We start from the raw sequence: 24233 nt of genomic DNA on the forward strand, positions 1-24233 counted from the left end.
ATATATAATTATATTTCAAAGTCTAAAATTTTTTATATATAGTTATTAATAATGAATGAGTCGTGTAAATTAAAAATTCAACTTCTATTTTAATTTATAATATTTGTATATTTTACACTAAAATCAATTCTTCAATGTTATTGTAACACTCAATATTAAACTGATTACAAATGTGTACTTATTAAAAAAATCTTAAATTTTTTATATAAAAATTAAATATAAATTGGTATATTAACAGTTCTCACTAACATTTTTAACTTATAATTTGTTACAATTAATATACTTATAATAAATTAAGAAATAAAATTGTTAAAACAACATTAAAACAATGAAAACATTAGCTAAGCTAAGTTGAAAACTAACAATAATCGGAATACATGAATACCGTTTTATAATCAAGCGCATGAATTTTATTCAATGCAAATACTCCATTATAATTATTTGTAACTTGGAAATTATGATTTTATAATTTTAAGGTAAGTTTTTATATTCTAATTGGCTTTCAGATTAAAAAGGATATATAAACAAAATGTTTAATTTAACAGCTCGAATAACAGCTATATTTAAGTGCTTTTATTAATGCAGTTGAAAGTTAATATTGTAAATTTGTCTGACTTATGCTGTTAATATAATTGAGAGACAATTATATGTACAGTTAGGAAATAGTGACAAGGCATAAATGCGATGCAAACGTAAGCGTTCATCGCATTTGTCATGTCTTCAACATGAAAAAGCAGTTCTAGTCCAAGTATGACATTTTATCGAAAAATATTTGTATATTAATACGTATACATATACATATATATTTGCATATATATTTGCATTAACATATATCAATTAACTTGCATATTTAACTATTATACAGGGTGTCCCAAAAATCACGATTCAAAATATTATAGCAAAAAAGTTTTCGAAAAATTGAATAAAAAATTTATGTGTAAATTTTTATTTCAAATAATAGTTTTTAAAATATAAAGTTTGTAAGCTGGCCAATCATATATACTTTTAGATGGACGCTTATCCATGAGTCGTGCGTGCTGTAGTTTAGTGACCGCGTACTTCAGATTATGTGTGTGCTTTTGATACTCTACCGTGCAAGATATAATATTTACAAACTAACAATGTCAATAAATCAAAATCACATCTCTAATATTGTGAATTATAAAGGAGTATTCAGATTACTACAATTTATATTAATGCAATAACATTAATAATCACATGATCATATAATGATGATCATCTGGAATGCACGCTCACTACTGCACGCGCAACTTATGGATAAACCTCTATTTAAGGGACTGGAGCAACAGCCGAATGATTTTCCAATGGAAAAAATTTCCCTTATCTAGAGGGAATTAAAATGTCGATAATTTATCATTGTAATTATCAACATATTTATAATTCCGTTTCTTGTTATCATATTAAAAATATATATATTGCGTTCAAAAACGCATCCATAGTATCCATAGATTACTTTCAATGCCATTCAATGCCTAAAGACATAACGAGTATTAGGAGTGCATATATACGGGCGTATTATACGTACATTGTTACATACTTGCAATAAAATAGCAATCTTTGTTATATTCAACAAAAAAAAGACAGAAAATACTTATAATTATATTAATTAATACAGGCAACAAGATGATTATTAACATTTTTTTTTAAAGTGTAGCATATAAATTATTCATACAATAATTTAGTCATTCTACACATAAGAAGAGTTAATCGGCAATAATTTATGAGATATTTTATAATTTATTGTGACATACTTTGATATGAAATGTAAATTAATTAAATTATTTACGTTTTGATAATTGTATCAATACCTTTATGCACAGTGTAATAAGATAAATAAATTGTAAAAAAGACATAATTGTTTCAAAAGAGTTATGTAATTTGTAATGTGCAAGTGCAAAATTTTTTTAAATATATTAAAAAATTTGAAAAATATGGAAAAACATTAAAGATATAAATTGTATGATTTCAAGAAAGTTGACTTTCATATTGATTCATTTGTAAATGAAATTTTTGTCGATATAATCGTAATTTTTTTAAATGGACTTATATATTTTTTTTACATAATATAATTTTTCTGGATATAAAAATTTGGATATAAAAATGGTACAATTATTAAAAAGTTAATAATTTACGAATGACATTTTATATTTTATTTTAGCATATTCTAACGTAAAATAAACAATATCTCATAAACTATTAATTTTTTAACGTATCTAATATATCAACCACTTTAACGCCTAGCTAAAATTATATCAAAATTTAATATAACTTTAAATAAGCAGAACATTGCAAAAAATTATCGTATTTGAAAGTTCTTTTTTACATTTTATGATACTTTCTTAATTGTAATAAGTGTCTAATCCTAATTATAAGAAAAATATTTGTAACAAAACTACGTTGTTTCTTCCTATAAGTTATTAGTCTAGCAATAATTTTGTAAATACAGATTGTAGAACTTTTATATAAAGCGCACTTTCATGTGATAGCTCTCGATAGTAGGAAACGACAAAAAAGATCTAAATTATAAAAATTTTTTTCATTTTTTATATGAAATTCATATATTGAACATGTATTAATGCATAAACTTAAATTGTGGAAAAGGATTTCCAAATTTATAAAGTTAATAAAAAATGAGAGCAATACAAAAATTACCGCGTTTTATCGGTAATACAAACAAGTTCAGCATTTTAAAAGTAATATCTGGTTGGCCAGAATTTTTATATTTCAAATTGATCATCAAAAGGCAATGAGAAACGCACGTAAGCAGTGCACAATTAGATTTATAATTCTTCTTTATTAAAAATCAATTCTTCAAATGTTTTGGCTCCAATATTGAGCCATCTTCAGTGAAAAGATAATTAATCGAAGCTGAATTCTAATGTGGCAAGGTAAATTGTGTCGCCCACGTTGGTTGCCATGTGAGGGAAACATTTTAATCTTGTCCCACAGTAAAGTTAAGCCGTACATGGTGATAACGTATAAGTTTAAAAGTTAAATCGTCAAATAAATTTTAAAAACGCTAATAAATTTTAAATAAGTGTGCTAGTCAAAAGATAGTCAGACAATGTGTGTCTTTTATATTTCAAAAACTGTTGCTTGAAATAAAAATTTATAAATAAACTTTTTACTTAACTTTCCGAGACTTTTCTTGCTATAGTCGCTATTTTGAATCGCAAATTTTGGGACACCCTGTATAATTTAAAGAAAAATAGTTGTATTCAAAAATATGTTATTATATTGAATCGACATATATTATCTTATACAGAATTAAAAAAAGCATTAGAAAAAGAAATGAAAAAAATCGATGATCTTTAATGGTCAAGATTAGATTTCTAACTTCATTTTTTTTTACTCCCGACTGCTGCCAAACAAAGATTGAAAAAAAACAAAGGGAATATGCATTTTTACTTCCGACTGCTACCAACCAAAGGTTGGCAAAAAACGGAGGGAGTATGCGTTTCATCGAAGCCAAATCTTTGTTACTTTAATTCTCAGTAACTATAATACAGTTTGATATCAACTTTTGCATGTGAGTTTCTTATTAATCAAGGATGATTTATGCGATATAATTATCATTTATTATTATATTAATAAAAAGATTAAAATAGGTTAGTATTTCATTGGTGTGGTCTTTCATTGGCTATTCAGTGGTGTGACGTATTAATTTGGTTAATCAATGATATGCATCCAGGCAAGGAATTTTAGTGATTTACGGTTTACGATTATAAGACCCATTACAGACGAAATGCATGGCATAATAAAAGATTTATTGACTAAATTTAGTTCACTTTATCTGCCTATAAGCAGTGTTACAATTGTTAAGGCCATATCAGACTACGGGTTGCCGGTTACGATTCCCAATTAACGATTCTAATATTAGATTAATGAATATTAAATTTAATATTCACCAGGACTTGCTATATTATAGCTGGTAGAAATAGAATCGTCAACCGACAATCGTAGCCGGGCAACCCGTAATCTAGGGCCATATATATTCCGTATATGCTTATCGACAACTCGATGTTGTTAACTAACGTCAGATAATGACAAGGATGAGCTTGGAAAGAAGCGCGGCTTTTATTGGCTGTGGTTAGTTAACACCGATCCCATATGGAAAGAAACTATTGAAAATTATTGAGAACTATTCAGATTTCTATAGTTACCATTCAATTTCTGTAGTAACTTGAGTAGTAACTATTGGCGATTACATGCATGAATAGTAATTGAATAGTAACTGCGACTATTGGTGAATAATTTTGAAAAGTAACTATTGACAATTATGTGTATGAATAGTAATTGAATAACTATTCATGCATGTAATCACCAATAGTTACTATTCAAGTTACTATAGAAATTGAATGGTAGCTATAAAAATTTGAATAGTTCTCAATAGTTTTCAATAGTTCCTTTCCATACGAGGGTGTAAGGAAAATACTGTTGCTTTTTAAAAAAAACATGTAATTGCATATTACGAATTCTTTTTTAAAAACAACTATATGTTTTTTATGCACTAATTTATTTATCTTATTTTATGCATAAAAGTATTAAGAAAGTATTAATTATAATAGCAAAGACTGAGATAGTTTATAAGATATTTTATATTTTATGTTGAAATGTGCAAGAGTAAAGTATAAAGTTATTATTTTTTTTACAATTTTATCTTACTTTTATATGCAGAACAATCGGAGAAATCATGTATTGATTTTTTTCGAAAATTAATTTTACCATTATTTGTCTCTCTTCAAAACGTATATCTTTTATTTCAAACGTTTTTCCGTTTTTCTTCAATAATTTTCGAAAAATCTCAATCCATTATTTAAAATAAGACATTCTGTACACACATCATAACATTTAAAAAAAATACAATAAAAAGACTTACTAATTAGAGTATCCGCTATACCGAGTATAGTACTACCAGAGTAACTGGCATATCATTCAATACTAATATCAGATTTTCACGATTTTTCACGAAAATCGCGAATTAGTAATTTGTAGTTATTTGTTCCAATAGAATAGCAAACTCATTCTAATAGTAAAGAATAAATCCTTATAATTACTATTCGCTCCAATAGTAAACTATTTACGATTCTAATAGTAATGAATAATACGTGCCTACAGTTACTATTCGTTCCAATAGTAAACTACTTATAATTCTAATAGTAATGAATAGTAAATGCTTATGGTAACTATTCATCCAATAGTAAATTATTCATGTTTCCAATAGTAATGTCTCATAATACTACACAAAATTTCAATAGTTTTCTGAATAGTTCTGAATAGTTATATTTCTCAATAATTCTCAATAGTTCCTTTTCATACGGGATAGTTGTCAGTAAGCGTGTACGGAATATGGCCCTAGACTACGGGTTATCCGGCTATTGCCGATTGACGATTCTATTTCAGCCAATTATAATGTAGCAGATCGTGGTTACGATTAATGTGATTGGTAATATTAGAATTGTTAATCGGGAATTGTAAGGCCCTATCCAGACAAACTTGCATAGCAGCATAACCATATGCAAAAGGAAAATTACCTAATCGCATTTTTATCATAAAGACACATGTAAAATGCGATTGGATAATTTTGATGCATATGGTTATACTGCTATGCAAGTTTGTTTGGATAGGCCCTAAGGCCGGAGCATACACTTCTGCATAACGCATAATGCATTATGAATAAGAAAATGAACCAATTAGAATATTTTATTTTCATTTTGGGAGTAGAAATGGATTAGTCATCATAATCTAATTAATAAATCACACATCAATAACAGCGTTTGACTCTTACCTGTCTTCTAATTTGCATTTTATTTTAATTTCAATAATTATTCTGAATTATGTTTTAATTTTCGCCAGCTAACGAGCAAGAAATCATACATCACAGTTTACTTTTGACATGTTCCACTTCTGTATTTTATCCTATGGGTATTGCGTATATTATTACACACTGATAAGTTTATTTCTGATTTCAGTCACAGCCTTTAATTTGCTTAATTTATTACTGTTCATTTTTTATTTTTTTGTTTTATATTTATACATGTTTTATATTTTTATTTTGTTATTAATTTATTTTATATCAACTGTATAACGCCATCATTTGTATCACTTTATGAATTTTAGTTTTTAGTCATTTTCTTATTCATTGTGTTACATTTTATCACAAACTTTACATATATGTTATTTCTTTTTTCATATGACAATTCATTATTTCATTTTTCATATGAATATTTTATTTATACTGAAGAAATCTAAGTAAAGTCCAAACATTCATACTTTTAATTATCTTCAACATCTCTATGAATAAATTAAAAACTTTTATTTATTTTTTAATCGGTTTGTAATTTTGATCATTGTTTTAACTCTTTCTCATTCCACTAATTGTTGATATAACTGAAAGAAAATCAATTATACGGTTAGAAGATCGGGAACAATAATGATGTAAATAAACGTGATGCAAATGCATACATTTGTATTTTCAAGATGAGAGTCCGTTGTGTCAAAACAGGCTTTATCAAAGAAAAAAATGCATGATTATATAAAAAATAATTGCATGAATAATTAACAACAAAACAAAAATTTGCATTTTCATAGATAATATGTAACATAAAATGTATTTAAAAAATTAAATATACTTATATGAGAAAATAAATGAAGAAACAAATGAGAAAATCGATAATCTTCAATGATTCAAACAAAATTCAAGTTTATTTTCATAACACTTTTATATAGAAATGATTTTCATCCATTTCTGAATTCTTATTACTCACACATACTCACCTAAATATTTATTTGTCTTAATAAGTGAGAAAACATAATTACTGTTACAAATATCTTTTTTTAGGATTACCGCCATTTACGAAAATATTCAATAAAATATTTGCTGAACATAATTTATGAATGATTTTTAATCAAACAATGTATTAAGTACAATTTTCGTACTTGTTTCATTAAAAATACAATCGTAGAAGACTAACGTTCGAGACAATCTGCAATGTCATTTTATCTCATAACGCCTCGGCGTGCTGCATCAAGGTGGGGATTTCTCAGTGGGAAGTAAACGGTGAACAGGCCCGCAATAGTTTGGGGAGGGAAACTTCGAGCCTGTGTCCACCCTAGGATTGATATTGATTGCAAACACGCGGAGCTGGTGTAGTTAAAGGTGAACCGTACATCAGGTAGGAAGTCGGTTACTGAGAAAGATAAAGAAGTTATGTCTCCTGAGTGCGAAATCGAAATTCATGATATGTTGGAGAAGAACGACAGCGTCGTTGAACGAATCATTCCGAGGAAGTCATTGAAACTATTTGCGTTATGCGGTACGTGTTTTCCCACTCTTTCCTTGGTTCTTCGAGTTTAAGAGCACTTCGCAAGTTCTCACGACAAGAATTTTAAATTTATATAAAATTCTCACGAGATTTTATGCATGATATTATATCATATTTCTTAGATTTTTTTAATGCTTTTATTGAAAATTTTGAGAATTTCAAAGTGATCAAGACAGGTCAGTTTGTCAAAATAAAAATAATAATTTTTGTAGTATATTATATTTCTGTTAATTAGATCGATCTGATGAACGTATGTAAAACAGAAATGCTGTTATCAACGGCAAATGTATTATTTAACACGTTGCACGTTCGGTCATGAAGAAAAATCAATGATAATTTTATCAATAGTGTACATTGTCTGGTTAAACATAAGTATTATGAGGGAAGATGGAAATGTCCCATGTGACAAACATGGTGTGTGTGTGTGTGTGTGTGTGTGTGTGTGTGTGTGTGTGTGTGTGTGTGTGTGTGTGTGTGTGTGTGTACACCTTTTATATATATATATATATATATATATATATATATATATATATATATATAAGATGTAAAAAGAAATTTTTTAATATTTATATAGTAAACAGTATATACCATACTAAGTAAAAAATCTTAAAGAACATAAGTTGAAACTTCAACCGTTTTTGAAATATAAACATTTTCGTACGTTAGCATTATGATTGATTTACCGATATGTCACATAAGAAGAAGATAACCTATTTAAATCTTCATCTTGATATTTACAGAAAATGTTCCAGATGTCCTTCCATTTCCATAAATATTCGGCATCTTCCTCTTATAGAGTCGCGAACTCAAAAATCCCAGATTTTTGTCAAATTATTTGACAAGCATTCTGGATTCAGTCATGTAATTTTTCTAAGTCATTTATCGGTGAAGAATACACTATGTTTAAATAAACATCGTATATGATGTAGAAATCTAACTAAGTTAATTATGATGCATACAAAAATGTTTAGCTCAGAAACAATTAACCTTTCGATTTATATTTATTAAGGTTTTTTTTATTCAGTGTTTTTATGGTGTGTACTATCTACCGTATAAAGAATGGTTTTTTTAACAATCTGTATGTACATCAATGCATGTCAATAATTCTTTCTATTAATTTTGAGCAAGATTTTACTTCGTCTATTGATCGATGGCGCATTGAACCAAATACCACATACATATATATGTATTATGTACACATATATATATATATATATATATATATATATATATATATATATATATAGTGTGGCAATTGGTTCAATAGGCTATCGATCAAAGAGCAAAGTATAAAATCTTGCCCAAAATTAATTAAAAAGAATTATATATATACATTGATATTATATTACAAGAGACTGAAAGAGTCATAAGACATAATCTTTGAAATTAATGAGAGTCGAACTGGTTAACGTGATACATATTATATCAACATGTTTATCTCTGGTAACTGTCTAAATTCAAACAAACTTATTCGATTGACTTATAAGGTCGACCAATAAGGATTATCGTACAAATCATATACATACTATTCATTTCCTGTCTTCTTCTTTTTCTCATTCAGTATACGGAAAGTGAATGTTGAAATATCTAAAAATTTGATATCAGATGCAGAAATACAGAAATTTAGATTAGAAAAATTAAATAACTTTTGTTGGACCATCAAAATAATTATACGAAATGCATAAACAAGATGATTTTACAAATATTTTATATTTTAGCAACCGATTTGAGATCTAAATAATTTAATAGAAAATTATTTTCAGATCTCAGCGAGTTTTTAGATATTTTAGCGAAACTGATTTTTCTGTAGATTCAACAAAAAGTAATTTATTTTTAGGCTACATGATATTTCACATATAATCTCATATAATCATTAATAATAAAAAGCTACTTATCTTTAACAGGTAAATCGGCAAGTTTACACAGTTGGGTTCCCAATTCAAAGAGTACAAATGTTATTGGTTTTTTTACCAGACTGTATCGTATGATCCTGATAAAAGATACCATCATTTTCCCTCCCTTTTCCCACTTTCCTTTCTTCTCTAATTAACGTTTACCTCGACTCATATTGATAATCGCGCATTCTATTACTTTCCGTGAAACGCCACGATTATCGTTTATCCTGACGTCAATCTCTGACGTATTATTCTCGCGTATTTTCTCGTGAGAGAGAATTTCACTTTAGTTTAGTCGATCGTTGACATCGGTCGCGTGTACGTGGCGACGCGTTATTGACCAACAAAAAATCGTAGTTCGTTACAAATTCGCAAATCACGTATCAGAAAAACATTTGTGTGAATTGTTTTTATTAAACATTTTATTAAAAATGTGAATTTTATTTGAAGACTTCAATTAGAAAACGCGTAAGTACGAGAGATTTTTAAAATAGAGAAAGAAAGGGACGCTGATAGGATGAACTGCATCAAATTACATTGTAAAAATAGTACAAAGCGTCTTATTAATTGTAAGTTAAGAGAACGAGAAGTTAAATTAATCTTGGTTGTTGAAGAAAAAAGATCTAGATTAATCATTTCTCCTTTTCACTCTCAATATTTCATTTTTATTCGCTAGTTATAAAAATTTCGTAAAATTAAAAAGAATTAACAAGAATAATCTTTGTAAAAATATAAATTTTAGATATTTATAAAATTAGAAATTGTTTTCATAATTATTCTTTAATATTTACTATATTTGTATTTATTTAAATTTCTCTACCATAAAAATTAATTATTATATATTACAAAATTGTAAATTGTAAAAATCTTATATATATTTAATGGAAGATAGTTGCATATTCTTATCTTCAGCAATTTCTTATCTTCTATTCTAATCATATGATCCATTGTTAAAAGCTCTCAATAAACATTAGATAAACTGTAAAATCGTGATAAAGATTTCCATGAATCGATATTTCATAATATATTATTTTATAATATTAGTATAATATTAGTTGTTTCGTAATGTTTTAAAACACGAAATAGGATTAATATAATAATCTTGCTTATTTTACTGCAACATCTAAGAATAGATAATATTCAAATTTCCTTTTTATTTCTAACAATTTAAAGTTCTTGTTCATCACTTCATCATTTATTATTGTCAGAAACAATAAAATACATAATAAAAAATTACAAAAATAGAAAATATATTTAAATAAAAATATTTTTTAATAATAAGATTTGCAATTAATAGAATAGACTTATAAAATATACTGAAAATTATCTCTTTATGATAGGAAGAAATTAAATCATATTTATTTCTACATATTATTAATTTGACAATTGTTATACTTGTGAACTTTATTTCGTTTTTGATTATGCATAATTCATTTCTGGATATACAGTTTTTAATTAATTAATGAAACAAAAGGAGAGTTTTCAATATATTAAAAATCATTTCTGTCGACTGTATGTATTGCTTTATCGAAATATATTTTGATTTTAATATATCTTGCAAGAACTTTTATTATCTGAAAATTTGATTAAATGCAGATATGGAAATAATTTTCGTAATGTTCAAATTAGTTGCTAAAATAGAAATGCAATTGTAAAACTGTCGTGTTTAAGTATTCCGCATAAATTATTTTAATAGCTTAAAATTAAAATTACAAAATTACAAAATCACAAAATTATTTTCAAATCTGTATCTAGCCAAATATTTTAATGAAATTGTTCACTTTTCGTATTTTATTATAAATATAATTAATTTTATTTATTTATTATATTATAATTTCTCATTTCTGACGCCATAATTTGAGAGTAAACAGGAGCTTTAAGATTCGTTAAAGAATAATCAATAAAAATCACGAATCACTAGAATAATAAAAAATAAAGGAAAAGATGCACGAGTAAACAGGAGCTTTAAGATTCGTTAAAGAATAATCAATAAAAGTCACGAATCACTAGAATAATAAAAAATAAAGGAAAAGATGCACGAGACACAATTTCGGTTGTCACAATTTTGAAACGAGGCGTGCGATTTTTTTTCTATAAAATGCTATACTGACGACGATTTCTCTCAACTCGCCTCTGCCCCCATGTAGTACAGAAAATGACGATAACGTGAAAATTAGATCGAAAATAATGAAAGAACGATCTCACGAAAAATGAATCTTATATAGCTACTTTCCGTTCTACCTACGAGCATTTTTATTTTCCTCTACCTTTCAAAGTAAAGGCAGACATTTGAAAGAATGACGATTCGCTTGAATCCGAGAAATCTACCTGCTCGTATCGGTGTAATCGGTAGTAATAGACGAAGATTGTAATAAATGAAGTAGAGTGAATTAGTATTGGCTGATTGACCGCGCGACCCCCCTCCCCCCCTTTATGTATGAGCGCCGACCGATCTCTCTTGTCACGCCGTGTGAACCTCAGCATCACGGCGGACCAACGAGGTTAATTAGTTCAAAGTGGCCTCTCATCTGCGTCGCGACGAAGACGCCCGGGGGCACTCTGGCACGATCCGAACGTCCAAATACGTGACCGTGCACGAGACGATCTTTATTACGGCTGGAACCGTCCGCGGGGCGCTAAGGTTCAGACCTCGCGACGTTTATCCGCATTTTGCTTTTATGTAAGAAATATATCCTCGGGCGCGCCATCCATGACTCCGCCTTTTTCAAACTCTTCTCGTTACTCCGCACGAAATTGTAATTTATACATCGGCCGCGCCGATCGAGAAATTTCAAACGCTTTAATTCGCTTCTGTTTCAAGCTCGGAAGTTAATTGCGAATTCAAATGTGAGACGATCGATCGTGAATATTCTTCGAGATTATAATTTTCAGGCGTGAGTGCGCGAGGTACGAAATGTGAAACGATTTGCTTCAATTTATGTGTGACATTCAAAGCGAATTTAATTTAATTTCGTTACTTCTTGTAAGGATATTTATTAATAACGCTGACGGTTTTTCGAAGGACGCGCGTATTCTTTCCTCACGTTTAATTCACGTAAGTACATTTTCGCATCGTATCTCATCTATTATTATTATTTATCTATCCTGTATTCCTAGAAAACGTTTTGCGTAAATTCATTATGCTACGCATATATTATGCAAACAAAATCTTATTTCCAGTGCGCCGTTATAAAGTTACAGCAAATGGCTAACAAACTTTACGCGCGATAATCCTCTCACTCCGTTTGCGTGTAATTATGACAAAAATATTCCACGAATAAAACTCCAAGCTTTGTACAAGGTTTATATGCGCAACGCATGCAAAAGTTGCAAAGGAATAGTAGCTGGGACTCTTCAAACTTTGGAGAAAATATTCAAAGAGAGGCTCATGTTGGCGCGTTTCATCTCGATTGGATGATATCGCGCGAGTAAGTAGTTGATGGATAAAAGTTAGGTTAGGTGCTCTGTACCGCACGTAAAATTCCTCGTCGCGTCATCGCGACCGTGTCTTTCGCGAGGATGGTGCTCTCATTCACAGGATTGCCTTCCTCTAAACGGCTACTGTTGTTTTTCTTACAATGTTCACTATGTGAGTCGCACGAGAAATATCCTCTAAAGAAATGGAGGCTCTTTTTTTGTCGTGTCGTGTATATTATGTATTCTTAAGACATTTCTGCTGCTGTAACAATAAATTATTTTTATATCTCGACCTAAATATCGCGCGCGCGCGCGCATCAAAGAAAACTTTAGGAATCTCGAAGGGAAAAGAAATCAGGTCTTCCAATAATTTGTTAATTAAATTAATTAATAGTACATGTATTCCTTGTTGATTCAATGTAAAAAGATAATATTACATAATTCTCATATAATTAAATAAATAAACATAAAATTCCAAAAAGAAGTAATCAATTGCTTGTTATGATTGGATACATGTTTGCATAGAAAGAACTTTGTATATCGGAATAAAACATTTTTCTTTTTTTTTTTTTTTGCAACATTCCGTTCGATTGTAGCAGGAAACCGGAAGTGGTCGTGTCGTATTTGCGCTTGCTCATCCAAGCGCGACGAAGCCACGCGCGGTCATTTTCGAAACTTAATTACATTTATTTAAGACGTTAATCATCCGATCCCGCTCCATTCCGGATAGCATGATCGCCTGTTCCCGCTATGTACCATTTTCAGAAATTGAATCGAACCGTCTCCTCGTCATTCATTGCGAATCGTCGCGGACGCGCGGTTCTTAATCTCGATTCTGTTCTGGATTTTTTTTGCGACGCGTGTCCCATCCAATTTCTCACTTTCTTAAGTATGCTCTTCTAGCTCTTCCACACTGAAGACACACACCCACTGAGTTTTCTTTTTCTAATTAAGAAAAAGCTAATTCGCGATATATTGAAAGCAAATTCTCCACTTCTATTTGAGAAATGTAACATCATTGATCATTCTGTACCTCTTTCAGGTCATCGTACAATGGTGAGCAAGCTCTGGTGTCAGGAGATCGGGCGCAGATGGAAGCAGGCGGGCAGACAAGAGCCGCCACATGCTCGTCTGCTATCCGAGCCGAAGTGTCAACCGTACGTGGCCATTTGGTATTTGTACTATCGTTGGATTATCTTCCTCGTGTGGGCCAGCTTCGTCGTGTGTTCGATATTCGAATTTGGCAGCTACAAGAAACTGTGGCAGCACGAGAAATGGCCGATCTATCTGACCAACTGGGATGCGGTGTTGGGTTTCACCCAGGCGCTAATCGGTGGTATCCTCGTGTCGAAGCGATGGCAATTGCAAAAGATATCTGGCTTCGACCCCAGCAATCTCAAATTGGAGTTCACCGAGCGGGTATATTGGTTTCTATACGTCGTCACGACTAATATGGCAATCGGCGTAACAATGTGCTACTGGCTCGCCGTATATAATCCCGAGATCCATCAGGTGGATCCACTTAACATTATGATGCACGTATGCAACAGTGTGCTAATGCTGGTTGATCTATTTGTCACCAGCATATCGTTTCGTCTGCGAAACTTTTGGTGGTGCCTTTCGATCGTATTTTTCTACGTTATTTTCTCAGTGATATATTACGTTGCCGGCGGTCTAGACAAGTATGGCTATCATTACATCTACAAAGTCCTCGATTGGAAGAAACCAGTGCGGACATTGCTCATTTGTATCGGTGGTTTTACGTTCGTTACAGTACTGCATTGCGTCATCTGCATGCTGGCGAACATCAGAGATCGAATCTATCGCAAGATCGCCAAGAGATTCAATAAACCTGCGCAGACAAACATGACGGATAATAAACAGCTTCCGGAAAAATTGGAAGTAGTTTAACCGATAGAAATTATATAAAAATGTATTACGCCTTCGTCAGAGAAAGAATTTAATAACTGTGGGCACGTAGGTTCATTGATTATTGGGGCAATTTAAAATTCGGCAAAACAAAGAAAATGTGCCTTCTTGACACAGTTATATCTACAAATAGAGGAGTCCTTCTCTGGCGAGCGAGCTTTTTATGGACTAGCTTGTTTGCAACGACGAAATATTATTAAAGGATATTTAACAGAGTGTTTGATGAGTGATACGACTGAGTGATTCCTTCTGCGATTTTATGAGCTTTTTCTTATATATTTCTAGCAAACTAAAAAAACAATGATTATCACTATTATCGCTTATCAATCGGGATATAATTCTGATTGTAAAGTTCATTCCCATTTTAGATTCTACGTAAAATTGCTTATATTAGAAAATATAGTAAATGACAGTATTGTAAAAGGTCGATATTGCTGAATGCTTTTTTGATTATTATAATTATTATTATAATCATTATTATAATCGTTATTATTCCGAATATGTGTTTATTTTTCATATGAGAACAAAGATTCATGTAAACTATGAAGAATTCTTTTCTTCAAATAATTGCAAATTTTGCTAAGGAAAATAATTAATCGCGTAAACATTCCATTTTATTTAATTATATATCATGAATTGATATTCTCATTTTGTATTTAATTACATGATATTACTATCATCTTGCATTTTTGTAACTCTGAAAAGCATTGTAAATACATTTTTAGATTTAGAATCATCCCGCAATAAACTTATTATGCATTCTTGAATTCATTCTAGATTATGTGAACATTTATATATATATATATATATATATATATTAAGTTGTACAAACATTTTCTGGGGTATTAGATAGCTATTTACTATTACGTAAATAGTATTAATTAAAAGTGAGATTGCAAATTTTTTATATACTGAATTTTTATATTTAATATTAATAACGTATAATAATTAATAGTTTAATACTTGTTAGTATCACAAAAAATTTTGATATAACATTATTATTATTAAATAAGATGATGTTAAGCGAAAAGTAAGATTTAAAAACAAGATGTGTACATAAAGATGCACATAAATTCCAGAATATGACATTAATACCATAATTTTATTTAACAACGGAGATTTATTTATTTATAAAGCTCAAGCTAGCTGTTCGTATATTTCTCAGAGAGTTCCTATCTAGCTAAACTTCTATCTTATTAATGCGTGTGATTGTATGCCATATGATTATTGTGTATGCAGCCAATTGCAGTTAATTGATTGTAATAGCTAAAACCTTTTTTGCTATTAATAAAATATAGATTGTATATAAATCCATAGCGTAAAATAATGAAGAATTGCTCTTTAAATTGTATGCATATCTATCCTTTTATACATTGCACTTTTTCTATTATATAACTTGCTGTAATTATCATGAAATAGTCTGTTATTTTAGAAAAAAAAAAAATATTAAATTGCAGACTTTTTGCAACGTGAATTGTATCAATCAACAAACGCGAAAGTGTATCTGTGTGTGTGCGTGTTTTATAAAAAAATATAAATTAAAACATGAAAAAGTAAATAAATAAATTATTTATAAACGATACATGACTTTAAAGCGCGCATCATAATCGGATAGCAATAGCAATGAAATACACAGATAACGATTTTTTTTTATGGAAAAATATCAACGATTTATTAATAAAATAACGTTTTAAAGCTATTATGGGCCGCACAATACAAATGAATATCAGGCTGAGGCCAGTTCCTGGATCACAGATCGTATTAGTTACCACAAAAGCTATGTTTGATAACGATCATTATTCGGAACTATTATGCCACTCTTAAGCTATGTTTAAAATAATCATCACATTGCCATGTCCAAAATAATCATACGATCATCACTTGGTCGAGAGCACTCTATCACGAAAATTATTCGAGACTATGGTGGAAATCATCACTTGCGTTCATTACGAATGTCACTCGAGACCACGTAAATTGCCAGCACTTTCGAGCGGACTTGAATCTAATAACAGCACTTGATATTCTGTACCTGCCACATCGTCCTGATAATACATCGATGGCAATTCCTCTGTAAATAACAGACCCTCATTCAAATCACCATTCGTGTCCAATGTCATAATGTCCGACGTCTCAGTCACTATCGGATTCACCAGCGTACCGTTCTCCTTTAGCTTAGACCAATCGGAATATGTTAGATCTGTCCTTGCCGAGCCTTGTTCTTTCATCGATATAGTTTCCTTGTCAGTTTCCACATTGTTTTGGGACGTTTCCGAACTCTTCGGCAAAGTGTTGAAAGGTGACGATTCTGGCAGACAATGATCTGTTTCTGATGGGGAGGCATCAAGGATAACGGCATCGCATGGAGTCACCATGACCATTTGTTCTTCCTCAACGGCAGTAGGCGAACTCGCGGATGATCTATGCACGGTATACAAAACGTAATCTATATCGGTGTTGTCCGAAGACGGTTTAGATAGTAAATCATCGCAATGTATGTCGTGTGTTTTCAGCATATGCTCACGAAGATTCTTCTCGCTATTCATCAAATGCCCGCATACATCTACCGGACAACGGTATAACCATTCCAGTTGATCTTCATCCATCAGATAAGCATTCTGCTCAACGCCGTTCTCTTTCATAATACTCTCTGTGGCGTTAATTAATTCTGCATTTTGTTGGTCCGACTCAACAATGGGCTTTACTCGCGAACAACGAGAATCTTTCGTTCTCGTGCGTTTTTGATCACTAGAGGTGCATTGAGATATACCATTTATATTCAGATCTGGTTTGATTTGCTGATGCTTCTTAATGTGCACGTATAAGCTACTCTTAGCAGAGAATCGAGCAGCGCATACAAAGCACTGAAAGAAACGACCTTCTGTGTGCGTCAACCGATGTTCCTTCAGGTGCTCCGAGCGCATAAACGCTTTACCACAATCCGGCACATCGCATACAAACTTACGCTCGTTCGTATGTTTCTTCTGGTGACGTTTGAGCTTGCTGGACGATGAGAAAGCCCACTTGCAATCCTGGAAAGTGCAGGGATAAGGTTTGTGACCGGTATGGGAACGCATGTGGGCCTTGAGTCGGCATGGTTTATCGAAAATTTTGCCGCAGCCTAACCATGAGCATTTGATGTCCACTTCTTTGTAGCTATGCGATCGCTGATGCGATGTCAATGCGTTGCTGCTATAATAACGCTTGCCGCAACCCTCGTGCTGACACACGTAAGGTGCGTGGCGCTGATCGTGCGACTTCATGTGTAACTCCAATGCACGTTTTGTTTGAAACTTTTCGTTGCAATCTGGCACCTGACAGACAATTCGATTAGGACGATTGTGTAACTTCGCGTGGCTCCATAAATTGTAGACAGTGGTAAAACGACGGTTACAACCCTCTACTTCGCACACATAATCCTTGCGCTTCAAATGAGTCTCTTTGTGCCTTTTCAATTTGAACTCGGAATAAAAGGCCCAAGTGCAGCCTTCAAAATCGCACTGTAAAAATATAATTAATTAAATAATCGCAAATAAAAAAACATGATTTGCCGAATAATTTTAAGAATTAAATTATTGTGAAAGTTTTGAACAATTTTATTTGCTATAAAATTATACTAATTGTAAAGAAGAAAAGAGATTAGAGGAAGAAGATAAATACGCAATATTTTAACATACCTTAAATGGCCTAACTCCATAATGAGCCAACAAGTGACCCTTTAGTGTATACAATCTGCCAAACTGTCTATTGCAACCATCTCGTGGACAGAGCCAGACCTTGTCATTTTCGGTGGCACACAAGGGCTGTAGGCTATCATCGGTAATGCCTAGTTCCTCCAATGCATTGGATATAAAAATTTCATATTGACTACTTGGATTGCTGTCAATGCCGTATTCAACCGAGCTATTCCAAGCCGCAGCAGAAGTGTCTATTTTAGGTAATTTAGGGAAATTGCCTGTAGCTTCAATCAATTCCGAAGTCTTACCCTGATAAACTTGCTTTTCTGTGCCAGTATTGATAACGATCTGTGTCGTGTTGGAGATCTTATCGGTAGATATAGCAACCAAAGCCATCATGCCATCCTGCGAATTTGCATCAACGGCAAAGCTTTTACCGTTGATATGCTTGTCAAGTTTCTTCTCCATTCGCTCCGTCATCTTGCGACGTTTTTTGATAATACGAGGTACAAGTTTCGCTTTAGATTTGGGTTTCAACTGTTCTATTATGACATTTTGAGTTTCTGTTTCCATAGAATTTATGGTATTTGACAAATTTTCTTCCATTGTCGGTATAGTTCCAATGAAAAGCTCCGAGGAATTTTGTTCTGAAGGTTGTATTATAGTTTCCTGCATAGATTTTATGTTTTCCATCTCGTGTAGAACCGTTATATTCACCGGTAGCTCATTGAGAGTAACCTGTGTGGATTTCTCACAGGATATCTCACTGTCCTGCCCTAGATTTTTTATTTTTGGTGCGTTTTGTTCTACATGTTGATTTTCCACGTTCAGCGTTGGCTGACTGCTCGTGGATGGCAGAATTTCACCGGCCACCATCATATCGTCGGGCGAGAGCACTGTCAATGGATCCAAATGATCTAATTGAAACTCTGGCAACATAAACTCGTCGACGACCTTCTCGCACGGCGGCTCTAATAGCCGATTTTCGCCGTGCGTTAGATCTTGTAATATTGCATCGTACCCTGATGATAAATTGAGCTTCTTGGTATCCGTTAGATCGATGTCGAGAGACAAACCATATGGATCTTTGCCCAGAAAGCAACCGTGTGACAGCATCTCTTCTCCCAGATATCGGTCTACGCCTTCCACCACCTTGGTTGCATCCATGTCCATGCTCGATGGTACCGATGGCTCCGTGCTGCGCATTTTTAGCCATTTTTCAAAATCGCTAGCTACCGTCTCGACATCAATGTTCTTCTCGGCTGATGTTTGATGCCAATTCTCATTCCTCTTAATTCTTCGATCCTTTCTACCAATCTCTTCTGTTCTCGACGAAGCAAAAAGTGTATCGACGGGCATACATTCCGTTCCTTCGCCCTCGGAGCAGATTCTCTCGCGACTTTGTCGTCTCGACATGAAAGCGGCAACAGCGGCAGCTCCTCTGCAAGACATTGGCGGTCTGCTCCGTGGCCAGCACTGCGAAGGAAGCCCACGTTGATGCGGAGCGACAACGACATTCGACGGAGCATTATATTTTTTTTTCATGACAAGAAGCTCCTCTGTTTTAGGAGCCCGGAGTTACGGTTCATCGCACATGCAGTTGGCGCGTGCTTCAAAGCGCATTCCATCTTTCTTACCAATCGCTTCTGCTGCAAGATGTAATTCTGTTATACGTTATCTGCTTCTCCGTGCACCTTACACCGAGGCTGCGTTCCGATATTCATTGCCAGTACTGAAATATATATAGTTCAGATCACGTATATTATAGATTTTCAGCACATCCAGCGAATATCGGAACGCAGCCCGAGAGATCAAGAATCACCGGAAATCATGCGGTGCGAGCTGACAAAGGTAACATAACCTCTTACCATGTACCGTGATGGGCGGGCAAGCTAGAGAGCGGTGTCTCGGATCGATACAACGGTTATGTCCGATCGAGAGACTTGTCCGGCGATAAGGGCGAGGCGCGAGATATCGTTTTCTTCGGCGTTTACTCGTAACCGGAAGGAAAGTGTTGGCACGCGCTCGTGCACGGCTCGCTAATTTCTTTCTATAGATAACAATAAAATGTAGAAAATGACAAAACAACGCTTGCAAACGAGCGGACTGATCAGCGAACGGCACGCTCGCGGCCACGGCTGGAGTCATCTGGCGGCGTGCATGTCCATCTCGTGATGTGTAACTCAACACAGTCGGTAATAAAGGGTCGTTTTTTTACTCATATTTTTTTTGCTCTCTTCTGATTAACTATTTTTTTCCTTTCCTTCGATGTTTTAATTATATAGAAAATCATTTTCTTTCAGTATGCAGGATTTTGCCTCCAGCTAAAAATCAGAAGCGCAAAAGAATCATTCGTTCATCGTGCTTAATTTTAAAATGGCGAATTGAAAAAACCGAAGAAACGGAAGACATTATAAAAAAGCGTTTATTTACTACTAATTATTGTACAGCCAACTGTAGATATTTATCCATTGAGATTTTTACGTTTCGGATCTGTTTCCGATGCACTTTCGGACTTGGTAATTTTTTCATTTATTAAAATCTTAAGTCGCTCGATTCTCGAGTACATTGGTGGTTCTTCCCGTATCATCGCCTGGCGCAGAACCTTCGTTGTATCATCACAGGCTTCTATTATACTTATTGGTTTCTCATATGGTTTAATGCCGTTCAATTTAATGTTTATAACTTTTTTGATATTTGAAGGCGGCTTCATCTCTTCATATGGTTTTCTGGACGCTGTAGATGTTACTATTTTATCCTCATAAATGTCACTCTTCTCATAATTAACAGATATATCCTAAATAATAAATAATATATCCTAAACAGATATATAATAAATAATATATCCTAAATAATAAGAAAATAAATTGTATAATATTTAAGGAATGTCAATAACTTTTAGATACTTTACATAACTTTAAATCCGGTCTTAACAAAAATGTGATTGAATATTCTTCGCTACCTTGGTGACATCTTTTTTCATCGTGCTGTTTAGCAAAACAGCTATTGGCATTTTGTACTTTGGTAATGGCTTAAGTTGTAATTTCACGAGTTTTTTTGATTCTTCTAAAGATTTAATCGGCTCATTATAGACTAATACATCTTTGCGTGTTGCTTGATCATGTAAATTCTTTTCATCATATATTTTTCTCTGACGATGAGTTAACCAGTAAACAGAAAAGATCTTTGAGAATTTTTTAGGATCAAATATATATTTCCAAAAGGTTAATTCCACAGGTTTCTTTTTCCTTATCGATGTCCTTTGGAAATTCAAACCCTTCTTTCTTTTTAATTCTAATTGAAATACATTAAAATATGTTAAAATAAACAAATTTCTAAATTCTTTATGAATATTTTTTTCCTTTATTATTGCATAAATAGGTTATTTTTTAATAAAATTTACCATAACGCTCAGAATTCTTTAATGTAGTTTGTATTGATCTCTTGTTATAATACTCATTGGTATTTTTCTTTGAAGAGAAAACCTTGGCACAATGCCACGATTGTTGCCAAAAGAAGTGGTTATATTTATTTTTCTGAAAATACATTATGATTAATACTTTTTTATTTATAAATATGCGTAAATATTAATCGAGATATTACGTTTAATGCAAGTAAATTGAAAATTTGGAATTTATATCGAAAATGTGCCATGGAGGATGAATAATGTTTTCACATTCAATCACATATTGAATATATATATATGTATATTTAGCAGATACTAAAATAAAAACAAGAGAGATGTCAATTTCATCAGATTGCGTAAAAATATAATTATGACACTAAAATAATAATGAAAATAAAATAAAATTTAAATGTTATGCTTTTTCGTAATATAATTGAAATTGGGGTTTTAGAAATACATTTATAAATTTTAAAATATTTATATAGAAATAAAAAAAAAGATTGGCCCATGGGGGGATCGAACCCGCGACCTTCGCGTTATTAGCACGACGCTCTAACCAACTGAGCTAATGGGCCCGTTGTTCATGGGACTTAGAATTTTATTCTTATATTATTGCATTTTTAAACAGAATAAAATAAAATCAATTAAAATCGAACAATATACCGAAATCTGTATATTAAATGAAGGTACATATTTCTATATTATGGAAAATATTATCTGAAATAATTATATGTGGATTTAGAACAGATATTGTCTTAAAAGATGTAATCTTAAAACAATATTTTATTTATATTTCTCTCATGCTTTGAAATAACATAAATAATTACATAAAACGTACTGAATACATGTATATATATATGTATATATATTTAATATATGATTTGATTATCAGATATTTTCAAATTGTAATACATTTACAAATTGTATTACATTTACTTCTACTCTTACATTTACTTACTACTCTTACTACTCTTACATTTACTTACTTTATGCATATAAATAAATTTATTAGTTTTAATCTACTTTGTACTTATGGAATAACTTATAATCAATGTTTACAAGTTATTAAAACAATATCAATGGAGATATTTGATTTGAAAGTTTGATTTTTTTGAAAGTTGGTCCATAATCGGCCTCTTCCTCTGATTCTGCTGAGCTGAGATTAAGAACTTCATCATGTTCATATTTAATAGACAATTCCAATATTTCATTATCTTCGCCAGAATATACATTTATATCTGATTCTATATCGCTCTTCTGAATCTTTGAAGGAGATATATCAGAGTTTAAATTATCATCAATGTCACTGTCATGATCAGAGACATTATCAATGTTATGATGAAAGTTTGGTAATGGAGTGGCATAAGAATCATTTTCAGTTTCAATGTTCCACAGACTATAACTATTAGATATATTAGATATATTGGAAGAAACATTTTCTTCATTAATATTTGTTACCTCCTTGGATATATCTGATTCTGAAATTTTATTTCTATCAGTAATGTATATACATATCCATATAAATAAATTGTGTATTTTAATTCATTATTATCAACAAACCTATATTAGAGATTAATGAAGTACCTGAAATTTCCGAGTTTATTAAATTAGAGGAATTTGATATTATAGAGTTGTATGTTTCAAATATTTTAATAAGTCGAGAACGGAATTTTATATAAGATTCTACTTTATGAAAACATGTTTGGCACAAAATTATGTCATATATTTCTGGTACCTAAAAAGGATAATATAATAATCGTATTAAACTAGTTTGTAAATATATATAAATTATTATATAATACTTACTTTATAGCCAAGAATTAATTCGATAGCTGCTTTCACTGTTGTATGTCCATCAGATTTCTTACTTATATTTTCCTCTTCTAAATTAATCAACCATTTTTCATCAAATATTCTTCTGTGTTTATTATCATCAGGTGGCTCAAGGCATACAAAACAGGGATTATAACTCTGTAATAAGGACAGATTATGTTCTTAAACAACACAAATTAAAAGAGGATTAATTAAAAATTTATATTCACCATTTTTTCACCCAACTATGGGATTGACGACGACGTTCCAGCAACGATGATATAAATCCCAAAGTCGCAATATCCTGTACAAATATCGACAGATCATTGATATAACATAGAATATATCAATATTTTCTTTCAAAATGTCAATTTTAAATGAAACGTCAATCATTTAGGAGTAAGAGAGAAAGAAAGAGAGAGAAAGATAAATACATAACAATCGGCACCGGCAGCAAAAAATCTGCATATAATCGCGTACATATAACTGCGAGACACGAAAAAGGAAGCTTCGTTCGTTTATTTACATTTTTTTACGCTTTGTATTTTCTCTTTTTGTATTTTCTTTTTCTCTTCTGTTTTTTTTCCTTTAGAGGCTAGATATATCCTTACCGTTTCAGCGTAACAACAAGTATGAGTAGAGAGAGTACAGACAAACGGACATCGAAGAAGGTTGAAGAGTGCTGCTGGCCGAATCAACCTAACCTGACGCATCAGCAGACAGTGACGGACGTCAGGCGAGCGCGCATTCCTCT

At 31.7% G+C, this 24233-nt stretch overlaps 4 protein-coding genes and 1 non-coding gene across 12 annotated transcripts; 1 reads left to right on the plus strand and 4 right to left on the minus strand.

Moving 5' to 3' along the window:
- The first annotated feature begins 7113 nt into the window (after positions 1-7113).
- LOC105431108 (protein rolling stone) lies at positions 7114-15897 on the plus strand. Of its 4 annotated transcripts, none has more exons than XM_011645082.3 (2): positions 7114-7337; positions 13701-15897. In XM_011645082.3, exons 1-2 carry the CDS (start codon positions 7232-7234, stop codon positions 14567-14569), a joined length of 975 nt encoding a protein of 324 aa, XP_011643384.1. In that variant the 5' UTR covers positions 7114-7231; the 3' UTR covers positions 14570-15897. The 4 variants fall into 4 exon arrangements, with proteins under 4 accessions (XP_011643384.1, XP_011643387.1, XP_088941162.1 ...); XM_011645085.3 differs by lacking the exon at positions 7114-7337 and adding an exon at positions 9545-9709; XM_089085036.1 differs by lacking the exon at positions 7114-7337 and adding an exon at positions 11719-12296.
- A 333-nt stretch (positions 15898-16230) lies between these two features.
- Positions 16231-20380, minus strand: LOC105431107 (uncharacterized). Of its 4 annotated transcripts, none has more exons than XM_011645081.3 (3): positions 20130-20380; positions 18262-19907; positions 16231-18084 (listed from the first exon to the last, which is right to left on the minus strand). In XM_011645081.3, exons 2-3 carry the CDS (start codon positions 19804-19806, stop codon positions 16543-16545), a joined length of 3087 nt encoding a protein of 1028 aa, XP_011643383.3. In that variant the 5' UTR covers positions 19807-19907; positions 20130-20380; the 3' UTR covers positions 16231-16542. The 4 variants fall into 4 exon arrangements, with proteins under 4 accessions (XP_011643383.3, XP_025075103.2, XP_088941152.1 ...); XM_025219318.2 differs by having other exon boundaries at positions 18262-19910; XM_089085026.1 differs by having other exon boundaries at positions 18262-19925.
- Positions 20381-20725: 345 nt separating this feature from the next.
- On the minus strand, positions 20726-22309 carry LOC105431106 (uncharacterized). Its single transcript, XM_089085040.1, has 4 exons — positions 21865-22309; positions 21665-21797; positions 21224-21555; positions 20726-21058 (listed from the first exon to the last, which is right to left on the minus strand). The coding sequence occupies exons 1-4, from the start codon at positions 21913-21915 to the stop codon at positions 20726-20728; spliced, it is 849 nt and encodes a 282-aa protein (XP_088941166.1). The 5' UTR covers positions 21916-22309.
- On the minus strand, positions 22169-22242 carry TRNAI-AAU (transfer RNA isoleucine (anticodon AAU)). Its single transcript has one exon. It is a non-coding gene; the product is annotated as a tRNA-Ile (tRNA).
- A 123-nt stretch (positions 22310-22432) lies between the features above and the next one.
- LOC105431105 (uncharacterized) lies at positions 22433-24233 on the minus strand. 2 transcript variants are annotated; one of them, XM_011645079.2, is made up of 5 exons: positions 24091-24233; positions 23710-23783; positions 23474-23638; positions 23252-23402; positions 22433-23145 (listed from the first exon to the last, which is right to left on the minus strand). In XM_011645079.2, the coding sequence occupies exons 2-5, from the start codon at positions 23710-23712 to the stop codon at positions 22733-22735; spliced, it is 732 nt and encodes a 243-aa protein (XP_011643381.2). In that variant the 5' UTR covers positions 23713-23783; positions 24091-24233; the 3' UTR covers positions 22433-22732. The 2 variants fall into 2 exon arrangements, with proteins under 2 accessions (XP_011643381.2, XP_011643379.2); XM_011645077.2 differs by having other exon boundaries at positions 23228-23402.

The sequence above is a fragment of the Pogonomyrmex barbatus genome, unplaced genomic scaffold, assembly GCF_055798465.1.
Source record: "Pogonomyrmex barbatus isolate J1 unplaced genomic scaffold, ASM5579846v1 scaffold9, whole genome shotgun sequence".
Taxonomy (NCBI): domain Eukaryota; kingdom Metazoa; phylum Arthropoda; class Insecta; order Hymenoptera; family Formicidae; genus Pogonomyrmex; species Pogonomyrmex barbatus.

Bases quoted from the DNA above. Each gene is read 5' to 3' on its own strand.
- LOC105431108 (XM_011645082.3), top strand. From the start codon at position 7,232: ATGTCTCCTGAGTGCGAAATCGAAATTCATGATATGTTGGAGAAGAAC. The intron at 7,338-13,700 runs GTACGTGTTTTC...TACCTCTTTCAG, and splicing joins GAAACTATTTGCGTTATGCG to GTCATCGTACAATGGTGAGC.
- LOC105431105 (XM_011645077.2), bottom strand. The intron at 23,403-23,473 runs GTAAGTATTATA...TATCCTTTTTAG, and splicing joins AATTAATTCTTGGCTATAAA to GTACCAGAAATATATGACAT. The intron at 23,146-23,227 runs GTTTGTTGATAA...ATAAAATTTCAG, and splicing joins TTCATTAATCTCTAATATAG to AATCAGATATATCCAAGGAG.
- LOC105431107 (XM_011645081.3), bottom strand. From the start codon at position 19,806: ATGAAAAAAAAATATAATGCTCCGTCGAATGTCGTTGTCGCTCCGCAT. The intron at 18,085-18,261 runs GTATGTTAAAAT...ATATTTTTACAG, and splicing joins ATGGAGTTAGGCCATTTAAG to TGCGATTTTGAAGGCTGCAC.
- LOC105431106 (XM_089085040.1), bottom strand. From the start codon at position 21,915: ATGGCACATTTTCGATATAAATTCCAAATTTTCAATTTACTTGCATTA. The intron at 21,798-21,864 runs GTAATATCTCGA...ATGTATTTTCAG, and splicing joins TCAATTTACTTGCATTAAAC to AAAAATAAATATAACCACTT. The intron at 21,556-21,664 runs GTAAATTTTATT...TATTTCAATTAG, and splicing joins AAAGAATTCTGAGCGTTATG to AATTAAAAAGAAAGAAGGGT.